The sequence below is a fragment of the Brachypodium distachyon genome, chromosome 2, assembly GCF_000005505.3.
Source record: "Brachypodium distachyon strain Bd21 chromosome 2, Brachypodium_distachyon_v3.0, whole genome shotgun sequence".
Taxonomy (NCBI): Eukaryota; Viridiplantae; Streptophyta; class Magnoliopsida; order Poales; family Poaceae; genus Brachypodium; species Brachypodium distachyon.
The window spans coordinates 47,771,882-47,790,606 of record NC_016132.3 but is presented as its reverse complement, the minus strand read 5'-3'; the positions used below and the strand labels follow the sequence as shown (position 1 = coordinate 47,790,606).

At 43.9% G+C, this 18,725-nt stretch overlaps 2 protein-coding genes across 3 annotated transcripts; both read right to left on the bottom strand.

Annotated features, from left to right (window-relative positions):
• Window positions 1-326: 326 nt before the first annotated feature.
• Window positions 327-4,242, bottom strand: LOC100834798 (farnesyl pyrophosphate synthase). The gene is made up of 11 exons (XM_003569587.4): window positions 3,940-4,242; window positions 2,520-2,660; window positions 2,330-2,416; window positions 1,920-2,036; window positions 1,742-1,830; window positions 1,592-1,643; window positions 1,405-1,500; window positions 1,281-1,325; window positions 1,075-1,164; window positions 932-1,003; window positions 327-748 (listed from the first exon to the last, which is right to left on the bottom strand). Exons 1-11 carry the CDS (start codon window positions 4,081-4,083, stop codon window positions 620-622), a joined length of 1,062 nt encoding a protein of 353 aa, XP_003569635.1. The 5' UTR covers window positions 4,084-4,242; the 3' UTR covers window positions 327-619.
• Window positions 4,243-12,633: 8,391 nt separating this feature from the next.
• Window positions 12,634-17,589, bottom strand: LOC100844766 (E3 ubiquitin-protein ligase At4g11680). Of its 2 annotated transcripts, none has more exons than XM_024460097.1 (3): window positions 17,113-17,589; window positions 16,656-17,010; window positions 12,634-12,950 (listed from the first exon to the last, which is right to left on the bottom strand). In XM_024460097.1, exons 1-3 carry the CDS (start codon window positions 17,529-17,531, stop codon window positions 12,903-12,905), a joined length of 822 nt encoding a protein of 273 aa, XP_024315865.1. In that variant the 5' UTR covers window positions 17,532-17,589; the 3' UTR covers window positions 12,634-12,902. The 2 variants fall into 2 exon arrangements, with proteins under 2 accessions (XP_024315865.1, XP_010232201.1); XM_010233899.3 differs by lacking the exon at window positions 12,634-12,950 and adding an exon at window positions 15,557-16,148 and having other exon boundaries at window positions 17,113-17,586.
• Window positions 17,590-18,725: the final 1,136 nt, after the last annotated feature.

Genomic DNA, 18,725 nt, shown 5'->3' with positions numbered 1-18,725 from the left:
ATTGCAGTGAAATATGTCAAATTAACCCTTTTTTTAAGAATACAACATGTATATTACGTAAGAATGTATATACCTCTGTATCAGCCTACAGGCCCCCGCTGTTGCTTCCTTAACGTTTGCTAGTTTTCGCCTCCCTGGTCAGCAAACTATTCTTGAATCCCGAGGCCCTGTTTCTCCTGTGGCATATGAGGCCACAAGCATTACACTCGGAACAAATCAGCAGTGCCCAGAATTCACCTGGTATCTTTTGAACAATCATGTTTGCCTGACGATTGACACCCATATTGGAATGTAGATGAATTGCCTGAAGCTCACCCCTTCAAATATGCAGGAAAAAGAACTGGTGATACAGTTTTTTATTTTATGTAATCGGCAATACAGATAGGAGATTGGGAAACATCAGCAAACATGACATATTGTCATGGCAATAACACAACAGGTTCACACAACCCTAAAGAGCAAATTAGCACTGTACTTTATTGTTGTTGGGAACAGCACGCTGTACAGCACGGTAAGACACGACCATCACACATAGAAAAACATGGAACATGTTACTCGTCCACATCAACTCTAGTTACCAAAGCAAGCGACCATGGAACAGCTTCTCTGTGAGCTAGCCCTACTTCACCCTCTTGTAGATCTTGTCCAAGAAGGACCTCAAAACTTTCTGGACCGCTTTGCTCGGCTGGGCCTGGATGTCGGCAATCAGCTTATTGTAGCTTTCCCGCTCATACTTGTGAAATACCTCCTGGGGCATAAGAATAAGAAGAGGATGTCAACCAAAATAGAATGCAACAGCACAGTTTTGTAATAATCTAATCAGATCATTAGGGATCCTGATCCTTCATGTCAAATGCTGCGATACATGATATCCATCTGACTATTCAAGATATGATGAGAAATGATAAATGCAGGGAGTATGATGACAGACCTCCAGATTAAGTTCTTTATACAAATCCTTCACTTTGGCAACAGAATCGGGATCTGACTTTCCATAATTTTCCTGTTGACCGGACATTAAGGGATCAGGCGGTGCCTTTCGGTTGGTAAAAAGTACAAGTCAATAGCACTTACAACTAGAATGCACTTTTGGCTCTCGTCAGCATGCTCAAGAGCTTGCACAACTAACCAGGAGCACTTGTAGTCTTCAATGTCAGTTCCGATCTGTGTTAAGAGTTGATGGTTGATACACATCGAAACATGTCATAATGAAAATAGGCCTTGGATACAATCAAAGTACTCCTATGCACATTCAAGTTGTGCTACAGGTACACACTAACCTTGCCGATGAATTCAGGATCACCAAAACAATCTAGATAGTCGTCCTACAAAAAGAACTCAATAATCAGAGGTGGTAAAATATAAAATAATAAACATTATTACTCTCCCAAAATAAAGATTTACCTGGACTTGGAAGTATGTTCCCATTTCAAGAAGAATGTTCTTGACATCACCAAAGTTGTCCAAATTCTCACCCGACAGCAGCAATGCACATGCAACCTTGGGTAAAGTAAAATACTGTTACTACTTGCTTCAACTTTGTGTTTACCAACTAGACAATATAAAAGTTCAGATACACACAAACCCTTACCGGAAGATAAAACGAATAGTATGCTGTCTTGTATTGCACAATGCGTCGGTGACTGTATAAAGTATCAAAAATGACATCAGCTACGAACATAGAGTCGATAAATCATGGAAGGAAACAAAGCATGAAAAAGTTACTGCAACATGAACTTACACGGTCAAGTTATATTTCGTGAGGTCCTTTTCTCCCTCGTGAGTAGTGATAAGATCTAACAACTGCCCTGAAGCCGTCTTGAACTCAACCTAGATATAAAAACTAGAGCCTCAGGCACTGTAAGAAGCATCAAGTAAATTTGGCATTAACTTATGTGTATCTCAGAGGATATGGTTACCTCATTGAACAAATCAATGAGATCAACATAATAAGGTTTTCCTTTGAAGTGGCGTTGAAGGATCCTTGAAATATGGTTGCGAAGGATAATCCCATCGTTTACAGCAATGAGGCCAACCTATTGTACAACAACAAACAGGTAACTCTGTAACTGGTTTCACAGCTTACTTGTTATCGGAAAACTAAGTAAAAAAGACGGCAGAAACTTAATATGTCAATAGCCTAATATGAAGCATGAAACTAAGTTGCTTAACAGAAGAATGTTTTCTATTGCTTTCAATTACTGATGCTGCCAACACTAAATCCTACTGAAGAATCATATTCTGAAGGAATACCTTAATAAAGACACCAGAAGAACAACTGTATAAACTCGTCAGGTTATATAGAAAGATGTTTGCTTACAAAACTGACCTGAGGCACCCTAAACCAGCAAGGCTGGCCACGTCGTGTCTGAGAGTTGTCCATGATATCGTCAAGCACGAGAAAATAAGCTTGAAGCTGCAAATGATCAAGAACCAGCAACGGCGCCATATCAGCAGAGATTTTTTTCAGCTATTAAAAACACAATAATTCCAAAGCAACAACAAGGAGAAGGTTTTACCCATTCAATGCACCAACCAAGGGCACATGCAAGAAATATCTCCTCCTTGCTCAACACATCTACACCCTTCAATATCTTGTAGCTATCGATGACAGATAGCCCACGGTTGCACTTTCCTCCCAGCACATTGTAATCCAGCATCTACTCCAAATGAAAGAAGCAAGTTTGAAAGGTTGTTAACTTAGCACACTTTATTATTAAAATCATAAATCATACTAGCAGAAATTGTTCGTTCCGTTAATAATGGGACAGATTAAATAAAGTGCATTAATTAACAGAATAACAGATCATTTCTGTTTGTATTTCTCTTCTGACCACAATGCTTCACTGGAAAACATGGGAACTATAAGACCCATCTGTTAAAAACCATCAATGTCTATCGACTGACAACAGCCAACAGAGCAATCCATTACTTAACTAGCACAACTGCACAAGTGTGACCGGATTAATTGTAAAAGGTCTTCAACCTGTGCTGAAAGATGTATCATGATATTCCTTTTTTTTCATGCCATACTTATTGTCTGATCAATTAGAAAGTGACTTAACACTAAAAAGAAGACACAAAACATTGGGGGTTTTCGGTTTCCAGTTGGCGGGGATGAAGCCTTCAGTGTTAATTTTTATGACAAGAAATTTTAAAGACAATTACAGTATTACTATTTGCTTATATGGAAAAGAGATCCAGGTCATCTGTACATATTTCAAGATTCCATTAATCAAAGTGACACAAGTTATTTTTAAGAGGCATGAATTTGTCACCATTCAAGATTTTTTTTCCTTCCTGTAATCCAGATCTAGCATCGCACAGGCAACTCCATTTTACAATGGACTTAGTTCTGCATAGGCAAAACCTATTTTGAGTTTTATTTATCTTCATTAAGAAACCATCTAATTTCTTTTAAGAGATAATGGTGATTCCTAAAACTGAATTACTGGATATGAAAGCGAAGTATAAACTACAAAGTAAAAAGTGAATATTGAATACTAGTAATATACAGGGCATACTTTACCGCCAGGCTATCAGATACTCTTTCAAACCTTAGGTTGGTTAAATGTGCCAAAGGAACGAGAACAGCTCAAATGTCAGGAATTATAAGGGGCCTCGCCAAATTGAGGTGAAAGTTAAAAAAAGAAATGCTTAAATGCTTATAAATTATTAGTACGATATTTGCAGTTTACTGAGCCTTCATGTTTCCTCACTGTGCAATTCCCATAAGAACACAAAATTGCACGAAGCGGAACAATTTTATCGGTCAGTCATCAAATCGCTCGCAATCACCAAAAGACCCCCAAACCCGGTAAAATATTCGGAAGCTTCGACCGTTCTATGCGAGGATGTAGGCCTCCTCCACACTAAAACCAGATCAAACCAACAGCCGCACTGTGGAAATAGAGAGATGGGAAGGGGAGGAGGCATTACGCGGTCGATCCAATGGAGCGACTCGTCGGTGAACTCGAAGGCGGGGTCCTCGAGCATCTCCTCCTTGAGCTTGTTGTATATCTCCGCGAACTCGGCCTTGGTGTCGCCACCGGAGCCGTTCGACAGCACCGCCGCCGCCGCCATTGCAGTCTTCTCTGACCTCACCTCACGCGCACGGCGCACGCGAGCAGAAGGGGACGAGGGGGAACAGAAATCTTGTGGAGAGTATTGAGAGGAGGATGAGAAGCGCAGAGCTCTCGACTGCACGTCCTGAACGGGAATTCCCGAATTCTGTGGGGAATAGATTTCTGGGCACAGGTTTATTTAAGGACGGAAGGTACCAAGGAAATCCGTGACGGCGACACGCGGTGGGAGGAACGTGGGATTTTATTGTATTTTTGAACGGGTGGAAACTTAATTTTAGTGTATTCTAAAAAAAGGAAAATTAATTTTAATTGCAAGACAGAGTTTTCAAATATAAAAAGTTTACGTAAATGATTCTAAACTGAATAAACGGGGAAAATCTGACAAACGTATTTGTATTAGACGATGAAATTTGTAGTTAGATGTTAATCGTGGTGGTTTCTGGTCCAAGAAATACCAACTCATTTTTTACAACATTTTTGTTTACAAAGGCGATTATCGTAGGTTTATCTATCGATTGTTTCGATAATAAAAATATATTGACTCAAATTGCATCGAGTGATATACACGAGTCAACATCTACAACTTATACATATGGAATGCCCACAACCTCGAAGTCCACAACATAATCAACCACTTCATGAAGACAAAACAAAAGGAAATACTATGAAGTTTCAAATTGCAAGCTATGTTGCCGTCGAAGGGTAAATAGGTTGTAAAAGCACGAAAACGTAAAAATAAACACAGACTTGCATGCCATCTCCATTTGAATCCGGTTAGATTTTGGTTGTACCAAACTTCAATTTGATTGAACCATAGAAACATAAATAAAGTTTAACAAGAGGTTTGAGTAGATAGAACATTTTCTATCAAATGTAGCACAAAGGATCTTAAAAAAAATATCCCCATATGATTCAATCATACAGATCAAATAGCCCATATATGAAAAATTCATGATGATTCCAGCTGTCCAAAATTCCAATAAAATTCCTTTGAATCAAATAGACCCCAAAAGGCTAGCACCTACGGTGTTACCAGTTAGCGGCCTCAACTTTTATCATTACAATGTTGATTGAGGGCAAAGTTAATAGGCCACATGACACAAGGGCATTGCTTAAGGTCCAAATCTTTAAAGAAATAACCACAGCGAGGAAGGTGAGAGCTTTCAAGTGGCTACTCAACCACTCTCGACGGAAGTCTTTGTAGCCCATTGAAATATATGTGGAGACGTCAAACCAAGCTAGTTTATCACCATGTCTTATAGTTGGGCAAACAAATCTACACTTTTTTGAGAAGATGTGTTGTTTTCAACTATTAGACTCGGTTGCAAAGTGGGCACAGACTGCAATTTGGCCAACCTCGTCACTTCAAACGGTGGCTATCCACACTCTCTTTTGGATCACAAGCCAACTCTAACAAATGGCGTGGACCAGCAGAAATGCATTTTGGTGCTTTTTTTCACATGTATATATACTTGTTCACTATCGGAACCATCCTAGCCGTTGTTGTTTGTGTATGGGAAGTCATCAAGATTAAGCTCCACAAGGACCGGCATCTCAGAGAAGGAGTCGCCACCCAAGCAACATAAAGCTCTTGATCCATGTCTGCCACCGTCGCTCCAAGTAACATCCAAGGGGTCACGCCTCCTGTACCGGCAAAAGATCTCCAGGATTCACCGATGCTAATGGGAGCGCCACTAAGACATGGTCGAAGCTTGAGAAACAAAAGTCTAAAATTTTCTCGTTGCAACCGAGGGAAACCTAACCTCACCGTCCTATAGGGACAACAAAAATTCGACATCTTTATTACTCTTGACTTAATGGAGCATGATTATTATGACCATAGGATGTCGGTGTTTAATTTGGTGCTCTAAAAACCGTATAAAATAGGAATTGCAAATTTAAGAGGTTGAAGATTCAATTAGGAAATATTTAATGTGTAATTAATTAATTATGTCAGTGTGACATAAACATGAACCGTAAATACCATTCACTGCTCCGGAAAAGGTTAGCAGGGCGGTCCGAATTACACACCGGTGGTGGTAACCCGGACCGCCACTAAGCCTGCGCCACTAGTGCTAACGAGTACCGATGGCGGTGATGATACCCGCCCCCGGTGCTACCCAGCACTAGTGGCGGTTTGCACAACCGCCGCTGGTAATCCGTAGGGAGCTTCAGAAAGTGCACCGGTGGCCGTGTACGAAGGACAGCCACTGTTACATACCAACCAGTGGCCGTGATGACGCACCGCCACTGCTAAATTACAGTGGCGGTGCTTACCCACCGCCACTGGTGGTATACCAGTGGCCGTGATGCCTCACCGCTACTGGTATGCTTTCGTAGCACCAATGGCGGTTCTCTGTCACCGCCACTGGTACTGCACCAGTGGCGGTGGGACGCAACCGCCACTGTACTCTACCAGTGGCGGTGAACAGGAACCGCCACTGTTCTTTTCCGGTTTTAAAAAAATATTTTTTTTATATAAGAACATTCTTGTAACAGCAATATATCACAGCACAGCAATAGATAACATCAATATATATGAGAAAATCACACATCCATGATAGATAACAGCATCCGTTCACAAAACTTATTACAAAAACACAGATATTTAATATTTAACATTGTACATCAAAGTTTCAATACATCGGCACAACCCCGCCTTCATAAAAATCACCGCATGAGTGGCGGTTAACTGAAGTGACCACTGGTACTAGGAGCACTAGTGGCGGTGAAAGCCGCATGAGTGCTCGCACCGCCACTAGTGCTCCAGCATCAGCGGCGGTGGAAGCTAACCGCCACTGGTATTCGTTTCAGATTCTTCCAACGACTTACCAGTGGCGGTTTGTTTTTTTTACCACTTGAACCACCACTGTAGATCGTGCGTCTGCAACCACTAAAGAGCTCCAGTGGCAGTGAACGACCACCGCCACGGGTGCTAAAGCACCGGGGGCGGTGCTGGTCGTGCGAGTGCTTTCACCGTCACCGGTGCTCTACTAGCAGTGGCGGTGGTTGTTCACCGCCACTGGTATTCGTTTTGGATTTCTCAAACGACGTCCAGTGGCATTGAATTTTTTGGACCAGCTGTACCGTCACTGGAGTTCGTGCGCCAGTAACCCATTCAGACGACGTAGTGATTTGCGGCTAATAGCTTCGTTCCTTCTCTTGAGAATTGTATTTTCTGATTTCTCATAGTTTATTACTTTATTGGTTTTGTAACAGCGGTACTGAGATACTGCCCATAAGTTCACTAATTCCTTGACGCTTCTAATTTTTTTAGAGCAACATAGTCTATAAATCAATAGGCAAACTTTGACACTTCTATGTCTAAATCCTACCTCGGTCTTTGGACTTTGATGAAGGCACGAGAGACAAGTACGTAGACCGGAAAGATGTGATGAGTGGGACAAGAGGGCTGGCGAAATTCATCGATAGTACTCCTACTTGGTTCAATCGGTCAACATCACGCCCGAGAAGACCCAAAAAACGTGTCTAGACACGGCCACCGGGGCTAGTCGGAGCCTGGAAAACGTGGCGACGATTGAGCAGCCAGCGAGATCGATCAATCTCTTCCGCGCCGGGTCAGTCGGGAATGTTACCACTGCACACCGTGCAATAACTTGGTCTCGCCCGTCCTCGCTCGCTCCCTCGGGCCTCGGCGCCGTCGCAATTTCGCCGTGCGTGCGATGACCCAACCACTGGACTGAAGTAGGTAGTACTATGTAGGAGTACGTACGTATATCGCGGTGACGGACGGCCGGAGCATATGGATGCGACTTGTTGATCACGTGACAGACCTGGAAGGAGTGCGTATCCGTTGGTAAAACACGTTGCAAGGAATCGGTGCCAAGACTGAAAGCTGCATCCCAACACACTAGCCGAAATTGTTTAAATGTCCGTGTGCTTATATCTTTTTCAGTTTTAATTGTATTACTAAATGATAGTCTATTATATACTAAAAACAATATGAGGGGTACCGAGGGGAGACTCCACGTTGATCTACATCACCTCAATTATTTTGACCGTAAAATCTAATATTCGGTGGTTAAGATTCTGTTATATTTGAGAATAGGCTTTGCCTCACGTCCGACCTGATACCAAAGCCTCACGGTCTGATACCAAAGCCTCACGTCCGATCTGATACCAAAACACAGCCATCTATCCCTCATGTCCCCGTCCTGTCCCCGTCCTTTCTCTCGCCCGGCCGTATGGCTGCCGCCACCGGCACCAGCAGCCATCGACGCCTCTCAATCCTCCTGCCGCCGGCTTAAAGAGATTGGCCGGCCATACCATGCGGTTTTAGCTAGCAGCACTTGCCAGCTGTTACCTGCCTTGGCCAGGTGAGGCCTGCATGCATGACTGGCAGCAAGAACTCCTAATTGGTGCCCACAAATATGTTGAGAGAAAAATCTAGGTTGATCGATGGGCACAATAGACAAGGTAAAATTTATGTTGCTTCTTTCCCCACCTGGGTACATCAACGCCACCCTCCAGCCCTAGCAAGCGGCCTATGCCAGGTCCATCATCGTTAGTTTCTCAAAAAAAAAAAACGGTCCATCATCATCAGATGGAGCGCGTCGATGTTCTGCTTGCTGATGCTCGCGAACTTGAGCGACGTCATGGGCCGGTACCACAGCGGCCCCACAGGCACGTTGCTCATCTCGCTATTCTCAGCACATCTCATATGGTGCGTTGATGCTCCTCAATTGCTAACAATTGTACTACTTGCATTTTGTTAAAGGAAGCTCGAATCACGAAACAATTACTAATCAAATGTCGTTATAAAATTAAATTGAAAAAACAGATGATTAGATCATGATAGAAACTTTAATACAAGTATTGATAATTCTATCACGTAAAACTTTAATCTTTCGCACAATCTTCCCCAATAAAATTCTACCTGATAATATAATTTGACATAGAAAAAAACCTATCAATGCAATCAAGTAATTGGCCAATTACATTTATGAAATTTATTTTTGTGCACATATTTGATTTATATACCACACATGATCAAGGAGCATCGGGTGTCAGGTGATCTGAATTTTAATTTGAAAGCACTATTAATTCCTCAAATAATCAAATAGTTTAACGCAAACATTGATAAACCAAACGGTTCATGTTGCAGACTTAAATTAGGGACTACGATAAACCACATAGAAATAAAAAAGTTGTGTCACCTACTTCTAGGCTGTCAACCTACTTCTAGGTGTATTGTGATCTAAGAGCTACGAAAGTACACCAGCTACATCTGCAAAGCACATATCTAAGCGACATCTCGGTATCCTTGGGGGAAAAAAACTCTTGCTGCAGGCGCATGCTTATTGCTCTATCGATCGGGGCTGCTCTATCTCCCGCGTACGCCGCCACCTAGATCTGTCTCTCACCTCTCTTCTTCGATCTTCCGTCCTATCCTAGCCAACACAATTGTACTTATTATATCGGCCATGACACCATACGGTTGGGCCTCCTATCATATAATGCATGACACTGCTGCATCCGCTCCACTGCAGGTACTGATCTCCGTGTGTATCTATCCCTGATCTATATATTTGCTCTGTCGTGGAATCGGTATATACACATGAACCATGATGAATTGGTATATACACAACAAGCAATTGATATGGCAAAACTAATTGGTCTTTGGACTAAAATTAAAGTCAGATTTATCCATCCCTCATTTAATTGGAATCACGTTAAGGAAAACAACAAAACACTACTCCTTTCGTCGTAAGTGTAAGGAGTTCTAACTTTGTATTAAGTTGTTAAACTTCTTAAAACAAACAATCAATCAGTCAGATCCAAAAATTGATCGGTCATCTGACACACGATCTAACACTTAGTTCTGGATTTAATATAAAGTCGCATAAAAACGTTGTCTCATGTTCAAAACAAATTTGACTCTAATTCCGTACTTCTAGGGGTTTTGAGATTGACTGGTACAACTTTTCTACATATACTGATTTATCATGTTTTCGAACTACCTATCGTGTAAATGTTAGAACAATACATACACAACATAGTATTTTTAAATTTAGGATGGGATTCGGGTTTACCCAGTAATTTGGGTCGGGTAATTCGATTTTCTAAAATCCGGGTTCTGAAAAAATGACACCCAAAATTCAGCTGAAATAATAGCTACCCGGCATTTCGGGTTCGGGGTCGGGTTTTTCCCAATTTTCTCGAGCTGCTGCACAAGAGAAGGTCAAGCCAGCACCGCGCAGCTGGAGACCAGCGAGATACTGCTAGATAGACTAGCCGGCGGGACAAGTGGATCATGCACGGCGTGGTGCTGCTCCACTCCACGTCGTCCATGGTCATGGCCTCGCTGGGGACAAGAGGAGCCGAGGGAGGCGGGAACAAACCATCACAGATCTTTAGCACTGTCTTTATAGAGACCAATTGTGTTGATGATCCAAACTTTATTTGACCGTATATGTGCAGTGGCATTTATTAATTATGTGTTTCTAAGAAAACAGTCGTGCTGATGATCTGTATCCCAACTTTTAATATAATTTTTATACTATTCTAATAACACATACAAATGATACATACCTATCATTTATTAAATGTTTAAAAATAATGCAACAAATATAGCGATATGAATAATAAAGACGTATAAAGATGTTTCCTGCGCATTTGCGCGGGACACCATGCTAGTTATATCAAAATATATATACATCAGTCCAATCATCTCTAATCAAAATATTCTGATACATAAACATGTCGTATAGAATAGGTGGTATTGCAGTGACTTTTTAAAAAGTAAAATATATAAGAAGTTCTAATTCTTTCGTAAAGATTTCAAGTAAGTCATAATTCTTTGAAACTGCACGTTTAAGTTACAATTGTTTTATAAGTGATTCATCTCAAGTCCTATGGTGGCTCCGGCACGTGCCTGGTGCATACGTGACTCTTATCGTCCACTTGTCAGGTGCCAACGTGGATGTTTTTTCCAACTAAGACCCTGCCTCCTTCTGTTCTCACCCCCGTGAGCCCTCTCCTCTCACTACGACTCTCGTGGGGAGAAATGGATGAAGCAGCGACGGGCTCGCCGGAGAGCAGCCGGAACGGTGGCCGGAGATGGTGGAGAAACGCGTGATGGCAGATCCCGCCAGAGTCGAAGAAGACAACAACGTCGGTGAGGTTTCGGGCGTCTTCTCGGGGATGCGCGACGTGGAGGCGAAGCTCGTGGCGTTGTCGGCTTCTACCGGGAAGCAGCGGAGGAGGCTGGCCACGACGAGGTCGCGTCGGCGCCGAGTGGCTTCGCGGGGAGGGCAGCTCAGGAAGTGGGGACGCGGGGAGAGGGCGGCAGGAGAATCGCGGAAGCGGCGTCGTGATACTGGACGCGGCGGCTTCACGCGGGGGCCACGGGAGTGGAGAGCACGGAGGCGGAGGCGCTCTGCCGGTGACGGGGAAGACAACCCGCACGCGGCGCCTCTCGCGCGCGGCGACGTTCAGGCGGACTGGCAGCAGGTCTGAAGGGTTAGGGGCTACGGAGTTGGTCTAGGGAGGCGCAGGAGCGGGCAGCCGAGCTCGTCGGAGAAGGGAGCTCGTGGCAGCGCTGGGGAAAATGGAGAGGGAGAGGTAGAACTCGGGCAGGGGAGAGGGAAATGAGGGAGGAGGAGGGAGCGGCTTGGGAAGATAAGGATGCAAGGGGATGGAGCAGCTCAGCATGGTGAGCACGGGCGGCAGGGTTCGCCGGTTGGCCGGAGGAGATGGGCAGCGGGTCAGAGGAGGGGACGGGGGCACTGACCAGGAAGAAGGATATAGGGGTGGGGTCTGTTGGCAGGGACAAAAGGAGAAAAGAAAAAGGAAAAAAAGATGCGCAGGCCCACGGGTCAGAAGGCAAGTTTTTTTTTTTGCAAAAAGACGTCTACGTTGGCATCAGGCAAGTGGGCCTGACGAGCCACGTAGGCATTTCCACGCGCCAAAGCCACCATAGGACCTGAGATGAACTACTTATGAAACAATTGTGACTCAAACGTGCAGTTTCAAAAAATTAGTACTAACTTGGGATCTTTACGGAAGAATTATGACCTCTGACGCATTTTACTTTTTTTTAACAACCTAGGAACTAGAAAGTAATCTCGGCGGAGTGAACGAACTACCACCGATTGAGATCTTTATAAGTGTAAAAATAAAAATTAGTCAAGTACTTACAGCTACGAGATAATAGCTTTGTTTCTAAATTTGAGATGTTTTAGCTTTGTTCTGAATTAGACTCTTAAAGTTTGACTAAATTTATAGAAATTAAATTAGTTTTATTAAGTTTTTCATCATATATATCTTCATATTATACTTATTTGATATTTTAGATACTATGGAGTTGTATTTTTTTTCTATAAACTTGATTAAACTTGAATTTTTTGGCTTAGGACAAAGTTAAAACATCTTATATTTAAGAATGGAGGTAGTAGTGCATAATATTAAATCGTAGTTCACTCCTTGTGGTTTTTCCACGTTAAATGCTTGTGCATGTTTATTGTGTATATTCCGTTGCTTACTTGTTGGTGAAACTATTCTCAAAATTCATTACAAGTTGAGTGGATTTTTCGATAAAGGGAGCTTTATTGAACTGAGAAGTCGCATCAAGAAGATACATCAAAGTTCGCACTCGGCTTCTGCATAGCAGGACGCACACAGCCAAAAACAGTCCAAAAAGAGCAACAAAAAGTGGTTTATTACTGTCCGACAATAAGCAAATTAAGGAGCCTGCAGACGTAGACTACGCCGCCACCCATTGTGGGTGAACACCTCCTTGACCGTCCGCTCCACCTGAATACATGCAGCCGCAACCAATGGCATGTCCTCCTCTCGCTAAAGCAAAGACCACAACCGGAGCCAGTGCGTACACTGGTAAATAATCTGCATCAAGGAAGGAGTTTGTCATTTATTAAACACAATGTTGTTTCAGCATAGCCAAATCGACCAACAAAGAGCAGTCGCTCCCACCAAAATTTTAGCTCTAAACTTACTACCTATACCGTTCAGCCAATTGCCAAATATATTTGACACGCTTAGTGGTGGGCGAAGGTTAGAAGCCACCTGAATGGTGGACCATACAGAACGAGCAAACTGGCATTCAAAAAAATAATAAGTGTTTGATTGTCTCATCATGAGAACAGAAAACACACTTAGGACATCCATGCCAGTTCCTTTTTCACAAATTATCTTTTGTGAGAATAACACTTCTACGCAAAAGCCACATGAAAACTCTGACCTTAAGCGGCACTTTAAGTTTCCACAATTGCCTATTCATCAGAAGCACATCAGAGTGCACGAGAGCACGATACATGGAGTTAATCGAGAACACACCAGACTGGTGTAAATTCCACCGGAACACATCCTGGTCCTGGGTTAGTTGGACCGATTCGACCCTCTGGAGCAAACGATTCCAAGCAATTAGCTTGGGGCCATTGAGGTCTCTCCGAAAACTAACGTTTGGTGGGGAGGAACCAAGGACTTGAGCAATTGTGCTTGTTGCGAACCATCCCATATAAGCATGGGAATTGTTCGCATAGAGGCCAAGTACTCAACCAAATGTCCTCCCAGAACCGAACTTGGGACCCGTCATGGATAATGAAAGATCCAAAGCGTAGAAAATCACGCTTGACCTTCATTAGACCAGCCCAGAAATGGGAGTCACCTTGCTTCCACTCAACCTGAGAAAACGCAAGGGATCCCACATACTTATTCCTAAGCAAGTTCTGCCAAATTCCATCCCCAGTCAGCAGCTTGAAAAGCCACTTTCCGAGGAGAGACGAGTTCTTAGCATCCAAATCTTGAATTCCCAATCCGCCCTGGTCCTTGGGTCGGCATAGGACACTCCATTTTGCGAGCCGGTACTTTTTATGCTGACTATCACTCTGACAGAAAAATCTGGAATGAAAATAATCCAACCCTTTCAGTACCCCTCGAGGTATTTGCAAGAAAGATAGCATATACAATACCATATTGGACAAGACTGAATTGATGAGTACCAAACGGCCCCCATAGGACATGTTTTTTCCTTTCCAACTACCCAGCCTTTTCTCCACCCTTTCATCTACCTCTTTCCATTCTGCATTACTCGGCCTTCTATAATGTATAGGGATGCCGAGATACCGAATGGGGAACTGCCCGAGACCGCATCCAAACAGATCAGCATATTGATCTGCCACATCTTTTGCTTGGCCAAAGCAGAACAACTCACTCTTCTGGAAGATGATTTTTAACCCGGACAGTTGCTCAAAAACACAAAGAATTAACTTTAGATTTCTCGCCTTTTCCAGGTCGTGTTCCAAGAAGAAGATTGTGTCGTCCACGTAATGGAGAATCGAGAGACCATCATCCACTAGATGAGGCACGACTCCACCAATTTGACCATCCACTTTTGCACGCCCAATAAGCACAGACAACATATCAGCCACCACATTGAAAAGGATAGGCGACAAGGGATCCCCTTGTCGAAGCCCTTTCTTGGTTTGGAAGAAATGACCGACAACATCATTCACCTTAATGGCGACACTACCTCCGGAGGCAAAGCTCTCCACCCAGCGACACCACCTAGGTGAGAAACCTTTCATCCTTAGAGCTTGCAGCAAAAAAAGGCCATTTAACTTTGTCGTATGCCTTTTCAAAGTCAATCTTGAAAATTACACCGCTCAGCTTTTTGCGATGCATTTCATGAATTGTTTCATGTAGCACGACTACCCCATCCAGAATATTGCGACCTCGCATGAAGACTGTCTGCGACGGACGGATAACCAAGTCGGCCACCTTATTGAAACGATTATTAGCAACCTTGGTGAAAATTTTGAAAACCACAAGTTGAGAGGATCGTTGTTTGCTTTATCGACGTCCAAATTCCTACGCAACTTGCATTATTTGCGTGATAAAGAAATCTTCAGTTTGGATGGGGCTTCAAGCGCAGGACTTAATTTGCATATGGAGGTCCATCTTACATGGAAACAATGACAGCCCGTTTGGCAACCAATAATTCATTTCATTTGGTAGAAATGAAATGAAATCCAATTTTTGATACGATTTTATTTGGTTAAATTTGAATTCCGGGTTCAAATCATGTTTGTCTACCACATGGAATTGTAGAGTGAGACAATTCTAGAGACATGATGGCTTTTAGAGAGGAATTGAGGTTAGTTATAGTGTAATTCTATGGAATTTAAGATTGGATTCCTATGACCAATTCCGTGCCATCCAAACAAGTTGGTTTCTGAAATTCAAAACGAATTCCAGAATTTTATGCCCAAATGATGGGTGCCAAACGAGCTGTGAGGGAATTTACCCGCATTATAAACAGAGAAAATATCAGAGTGTTTAGCAGAATCTGTAAGTTCATCGCATCTCTGGTACGTACTCCCTCCGATCCTAAATTGTTATCGAAATATTAGATGTATCCAGACGCTTTTAAGAATAGATACATTCATATTTACACAAATTTGAATCAAGAATTTAGGATCACAGGGAGGGAGTAGCATCTAAACGCGTGCAGTTCAACTATTTTCCCCAATTCAGTGTCCAATTCATTACGCCCGAACGGGGTGTAACAATTCTATGTTGACATCGCACCATGAGCCGAAAGGTGAGCGACGATAGGCCATCTGCCCATCAATTACTACTCAAAAACTATATGCGTGCAGAGCAAATTAAAAATCACAAAGAGGAGAAGGAGGATTTCTTGTACACATTTCCCGCCTGCCTAAACCGGTTAACCTATCTCCCGCTGCAACTGAAGTGCATCCATCGCTTGTCAGCGTCTAAGGTTAGTAGAGGGTTGGCGAAAGAGTTTCAGTGAGGTGTGGTGCATGCATCCGACCGCGCCGCGCCATCCGATCGGACGCATCCCTGGCTTAGAATGCAAGCTCCACTGCAGGATCGATCACCATTACGCCGAGCCGTATATATGCGCGCAGGGATCGATCAGCCGAGCTCTTGCTTGCAGAGAGGGCAAGAGGAGATGATCCTCAGCCACCTGTCCACACATTTCAGGTGGAACATGTGTGTGCACGGCAGCTGCCTCATCTCCTCCTTCTCCCTGTACTGCGCCAGGCATATGCAGCATTCCTGCATGGGGCATTTACGAATCAATTTTGAAGAAGAGAGAAAGATGAGTGACACAAAATTACTGTGAACTGAAGCAAATTTGCAGGTCATTCTTCACCAATCACACCATGCGTGCACTAAATACGTTACGCTGTCACAGTTAGGTATTAGAATGTTCATCATAGCGGACCAACCCATGTTTGCCATGTTGCTAAATAGCAGGGAGATGATTATATGATCGTAATTAGGCACCGTCCCAAAAGGTTAGGTTAGCACTTCTTATCTTAGTATCGCCCAAAAAGGAATCCTGTACTGGGTTGCTCGCGCACGTTTAACACTTTTTGGGATACCCTTGCAAGTTTAGCATGGCAATGTTTGGTGAATTCCTGCTGCCCGTTTTTGCACTCCACGACGCAACCTCACGTCAAAGAGATGCTGCTATCTTTGCTTCTACTTACCTGGCGAGATCATCTGCGAACCTGAAAAACCTGCAGGAAATACGTGCAAAACGTTCGATGATGTACTCACTTGATCGTCGTGCTCGCGGTCTCTGGGCACGTCGGGCTCCTTGAAACGCCACCGCGGCAGCGCGGCCAGCTGCTCGTCGGAGGCGCCCCGGCCGATGGAGGCCGAGTTCATGTTGTAGCCGAGGGCGTAGCCGACGACCGGGACGAAGCAGCAGAGCAGGAGGAAGAGGAGGAAGGGGAGCGAGTAGACGATGGCGTTCCAGGAGAGCAGGCCGATGCAGAGCGCGTACAGCCTGGGCGCGCGGTGGAACGACCCGAGCCGCGCGTCGAACACCCACACGTTGCCCATGACGAACCACATCGCGAAGAAGAGCTCCAGGAACGCCCTGGCCTTGTTCATCAGATACGAGCTGTTCCTGAGAAATCAATCGACGCGCAACACAACGCAAGAAATTTCGTCAAGGAAACTCAATTAAACGCATGATCCGTACCAGTACTAGTCTTGGATATATTTCTACCTTAGAGCGTCACTGGCGCCGTGCATCTCGGGGTCGTCGCCGCGGCCGGCGGCTGAGGAATGCCGGTGGCGCCAGAAGAGGAGGGGAAGGCTGAGAACGTTGCCGACGTTGTAGGCGGCGACCCAGAGCCTGAGCGGCCACGCGGGGCGCTCCTTGGGGGAGGAAACCACGACGACGGTGGTGATGAGCATCTGCGCGACGATCACGCCGAGCTCGAGGGCGAGCCAGCCGGGCGAGTTGAAGGGGTTGGAGCCCAGGTCGGACCGCGGGCCGTTCTGGTACTGGTACACCCGCCGCAGGAAGATGAACCACCGCGCCCTCGACATGCGCGCCACCGCGCGCATCGTGAAAGCCGATGCCCGGCTCGTCCCTGCAGGAGGCGTCGTCGCCGCCGATGACGACGGAGCTTGCGGCGGCATTGCGGTCGTGGGGGGGAGGAAGGGGGCATTGGCATGCTTTGGTTTCGCGCGTCGAGGGATAAATGGGTGGGGGGGATGGGGGTTGGGTTCGAGATGGTGACCAATAATCTAACGGCTTTGCTTTGGCGCCAAGAGTGGAGGAGATGAAGGGAAAAAACTGTTGGCCTAACCGTCTCCTTCCCGCCATATGCTTCCTCCTGGCTCCTCTCGGTCTCTGGGCTCTGGCTTGTCTTTTTTTTTTAGGCCAGCTCTGGCTTGTCTTTGGTTTTGTGTAGGTAGGAAGCAAGGAAACCAATCTGGTTACGTGAGCAGATGACTTGGCTGGCTCCTCTGCGAGATGAAGCGGCCGGCGTGGCTCAATTCTCATGGTCATGAGATGGCTGGGAGATTATCCAGTACTACTAGTGTACTGCGCAGAATTTAGAGGCGAAGTGCGAAATTATACAAGGTCCTTCGTTCCTGATCATAAGAAGTCATAGCTTTACCAATTTCACCAAGCTTATAGAAAAAACTGCCAACTTCTACAACTGTAAATTATGTTTATTACATACATCTTCATATATATTTTCATAATACACTTACTTGGTACTGCAGATGCTAGTACGTTTTCTTCTATAAATTGGGTCAAACTTTAAGAAGTTTGGCTTAAGACAAAATTAGAAACAGATGTAGTAGGTCTCATGGTTGAAAAAATAGGCAATTGAAAATTATTTTTTAAGCAAGTAGTGGATATGGCACACCTAGACATTTCAACTTCAAAATAATTTGATTGCGAATTTTAGTTTTACCAGCAATCTTTGTTATGGCTGTTCCTTTCTGTATTCCTATTATTGAAAAATATATTTATATTTACCAAAAAAGACAATCAGTTTTGTATAAAAATACATCTTGGTAAATAACTAAACAATATATGGACTTTTACCTTGTGATCTATGTTGCAACTCAAACGTGCATAACTTACAATAATCCTCACCGAGATCAGTAGGACAAGAAAATTTCATTCGATTAATCAAAACTTAATGATTTTTTAAGATTTCCGACATCCATGGGAATTTAAAATTTAGTTTCCATTGAGTTTAGTATTTTATTATTTTATTTGTAATCATCATATTAGATATACACCCTTGAATTTTAACTCTGGCCGAAGAACGTTATGCTAGATATGAAATGAACTATAAAGACGAAATTTATCTA

Coding starts and splice junctions, on each gene's coding strand:
- LOC100844766 (XM_010233899.3), bottom strand. CDS start 17,531: ATGCCGCCGCAAGCTCCGTCGTCATCGGCGGCGACGACGCCTCCTGCA. Junction 17,011..17,112: donor GGCGCCAGTGACGCTCTAAG/GTAGAAATATAT, acceptor TTGATTTCTCAG/GAACAGCTCGTATCTGATGA. Junction 16,149..16,655: donor ACCGCGAGCACGACGATCAA/GTGAGTACATCA, acceptor TGCCCCATGCAG/GAATGCTGCATATGCCTGGC.
- LOC100834798 (XM_003569587.4), bottom strand. CDS start 4,083: ATGGCGGCGGCGGCGGTGCTGTCGAACGGCTCCGGTGGCGACACCAAG. Junction 1,831..1,919: donor TCATTGATTTGTTCAATGAG/GTAACCATATCC, acceptor TTTTATATCTAG/GTTGAGTTCAAGACGGCTTC. Junction 1,165..1,280: donor ATCCTGAATTCATCGGCAAG/GTTAGTGTGTAC, acceptor CTCTTAACACAG/ATCGGAACTGACATTGAAGA.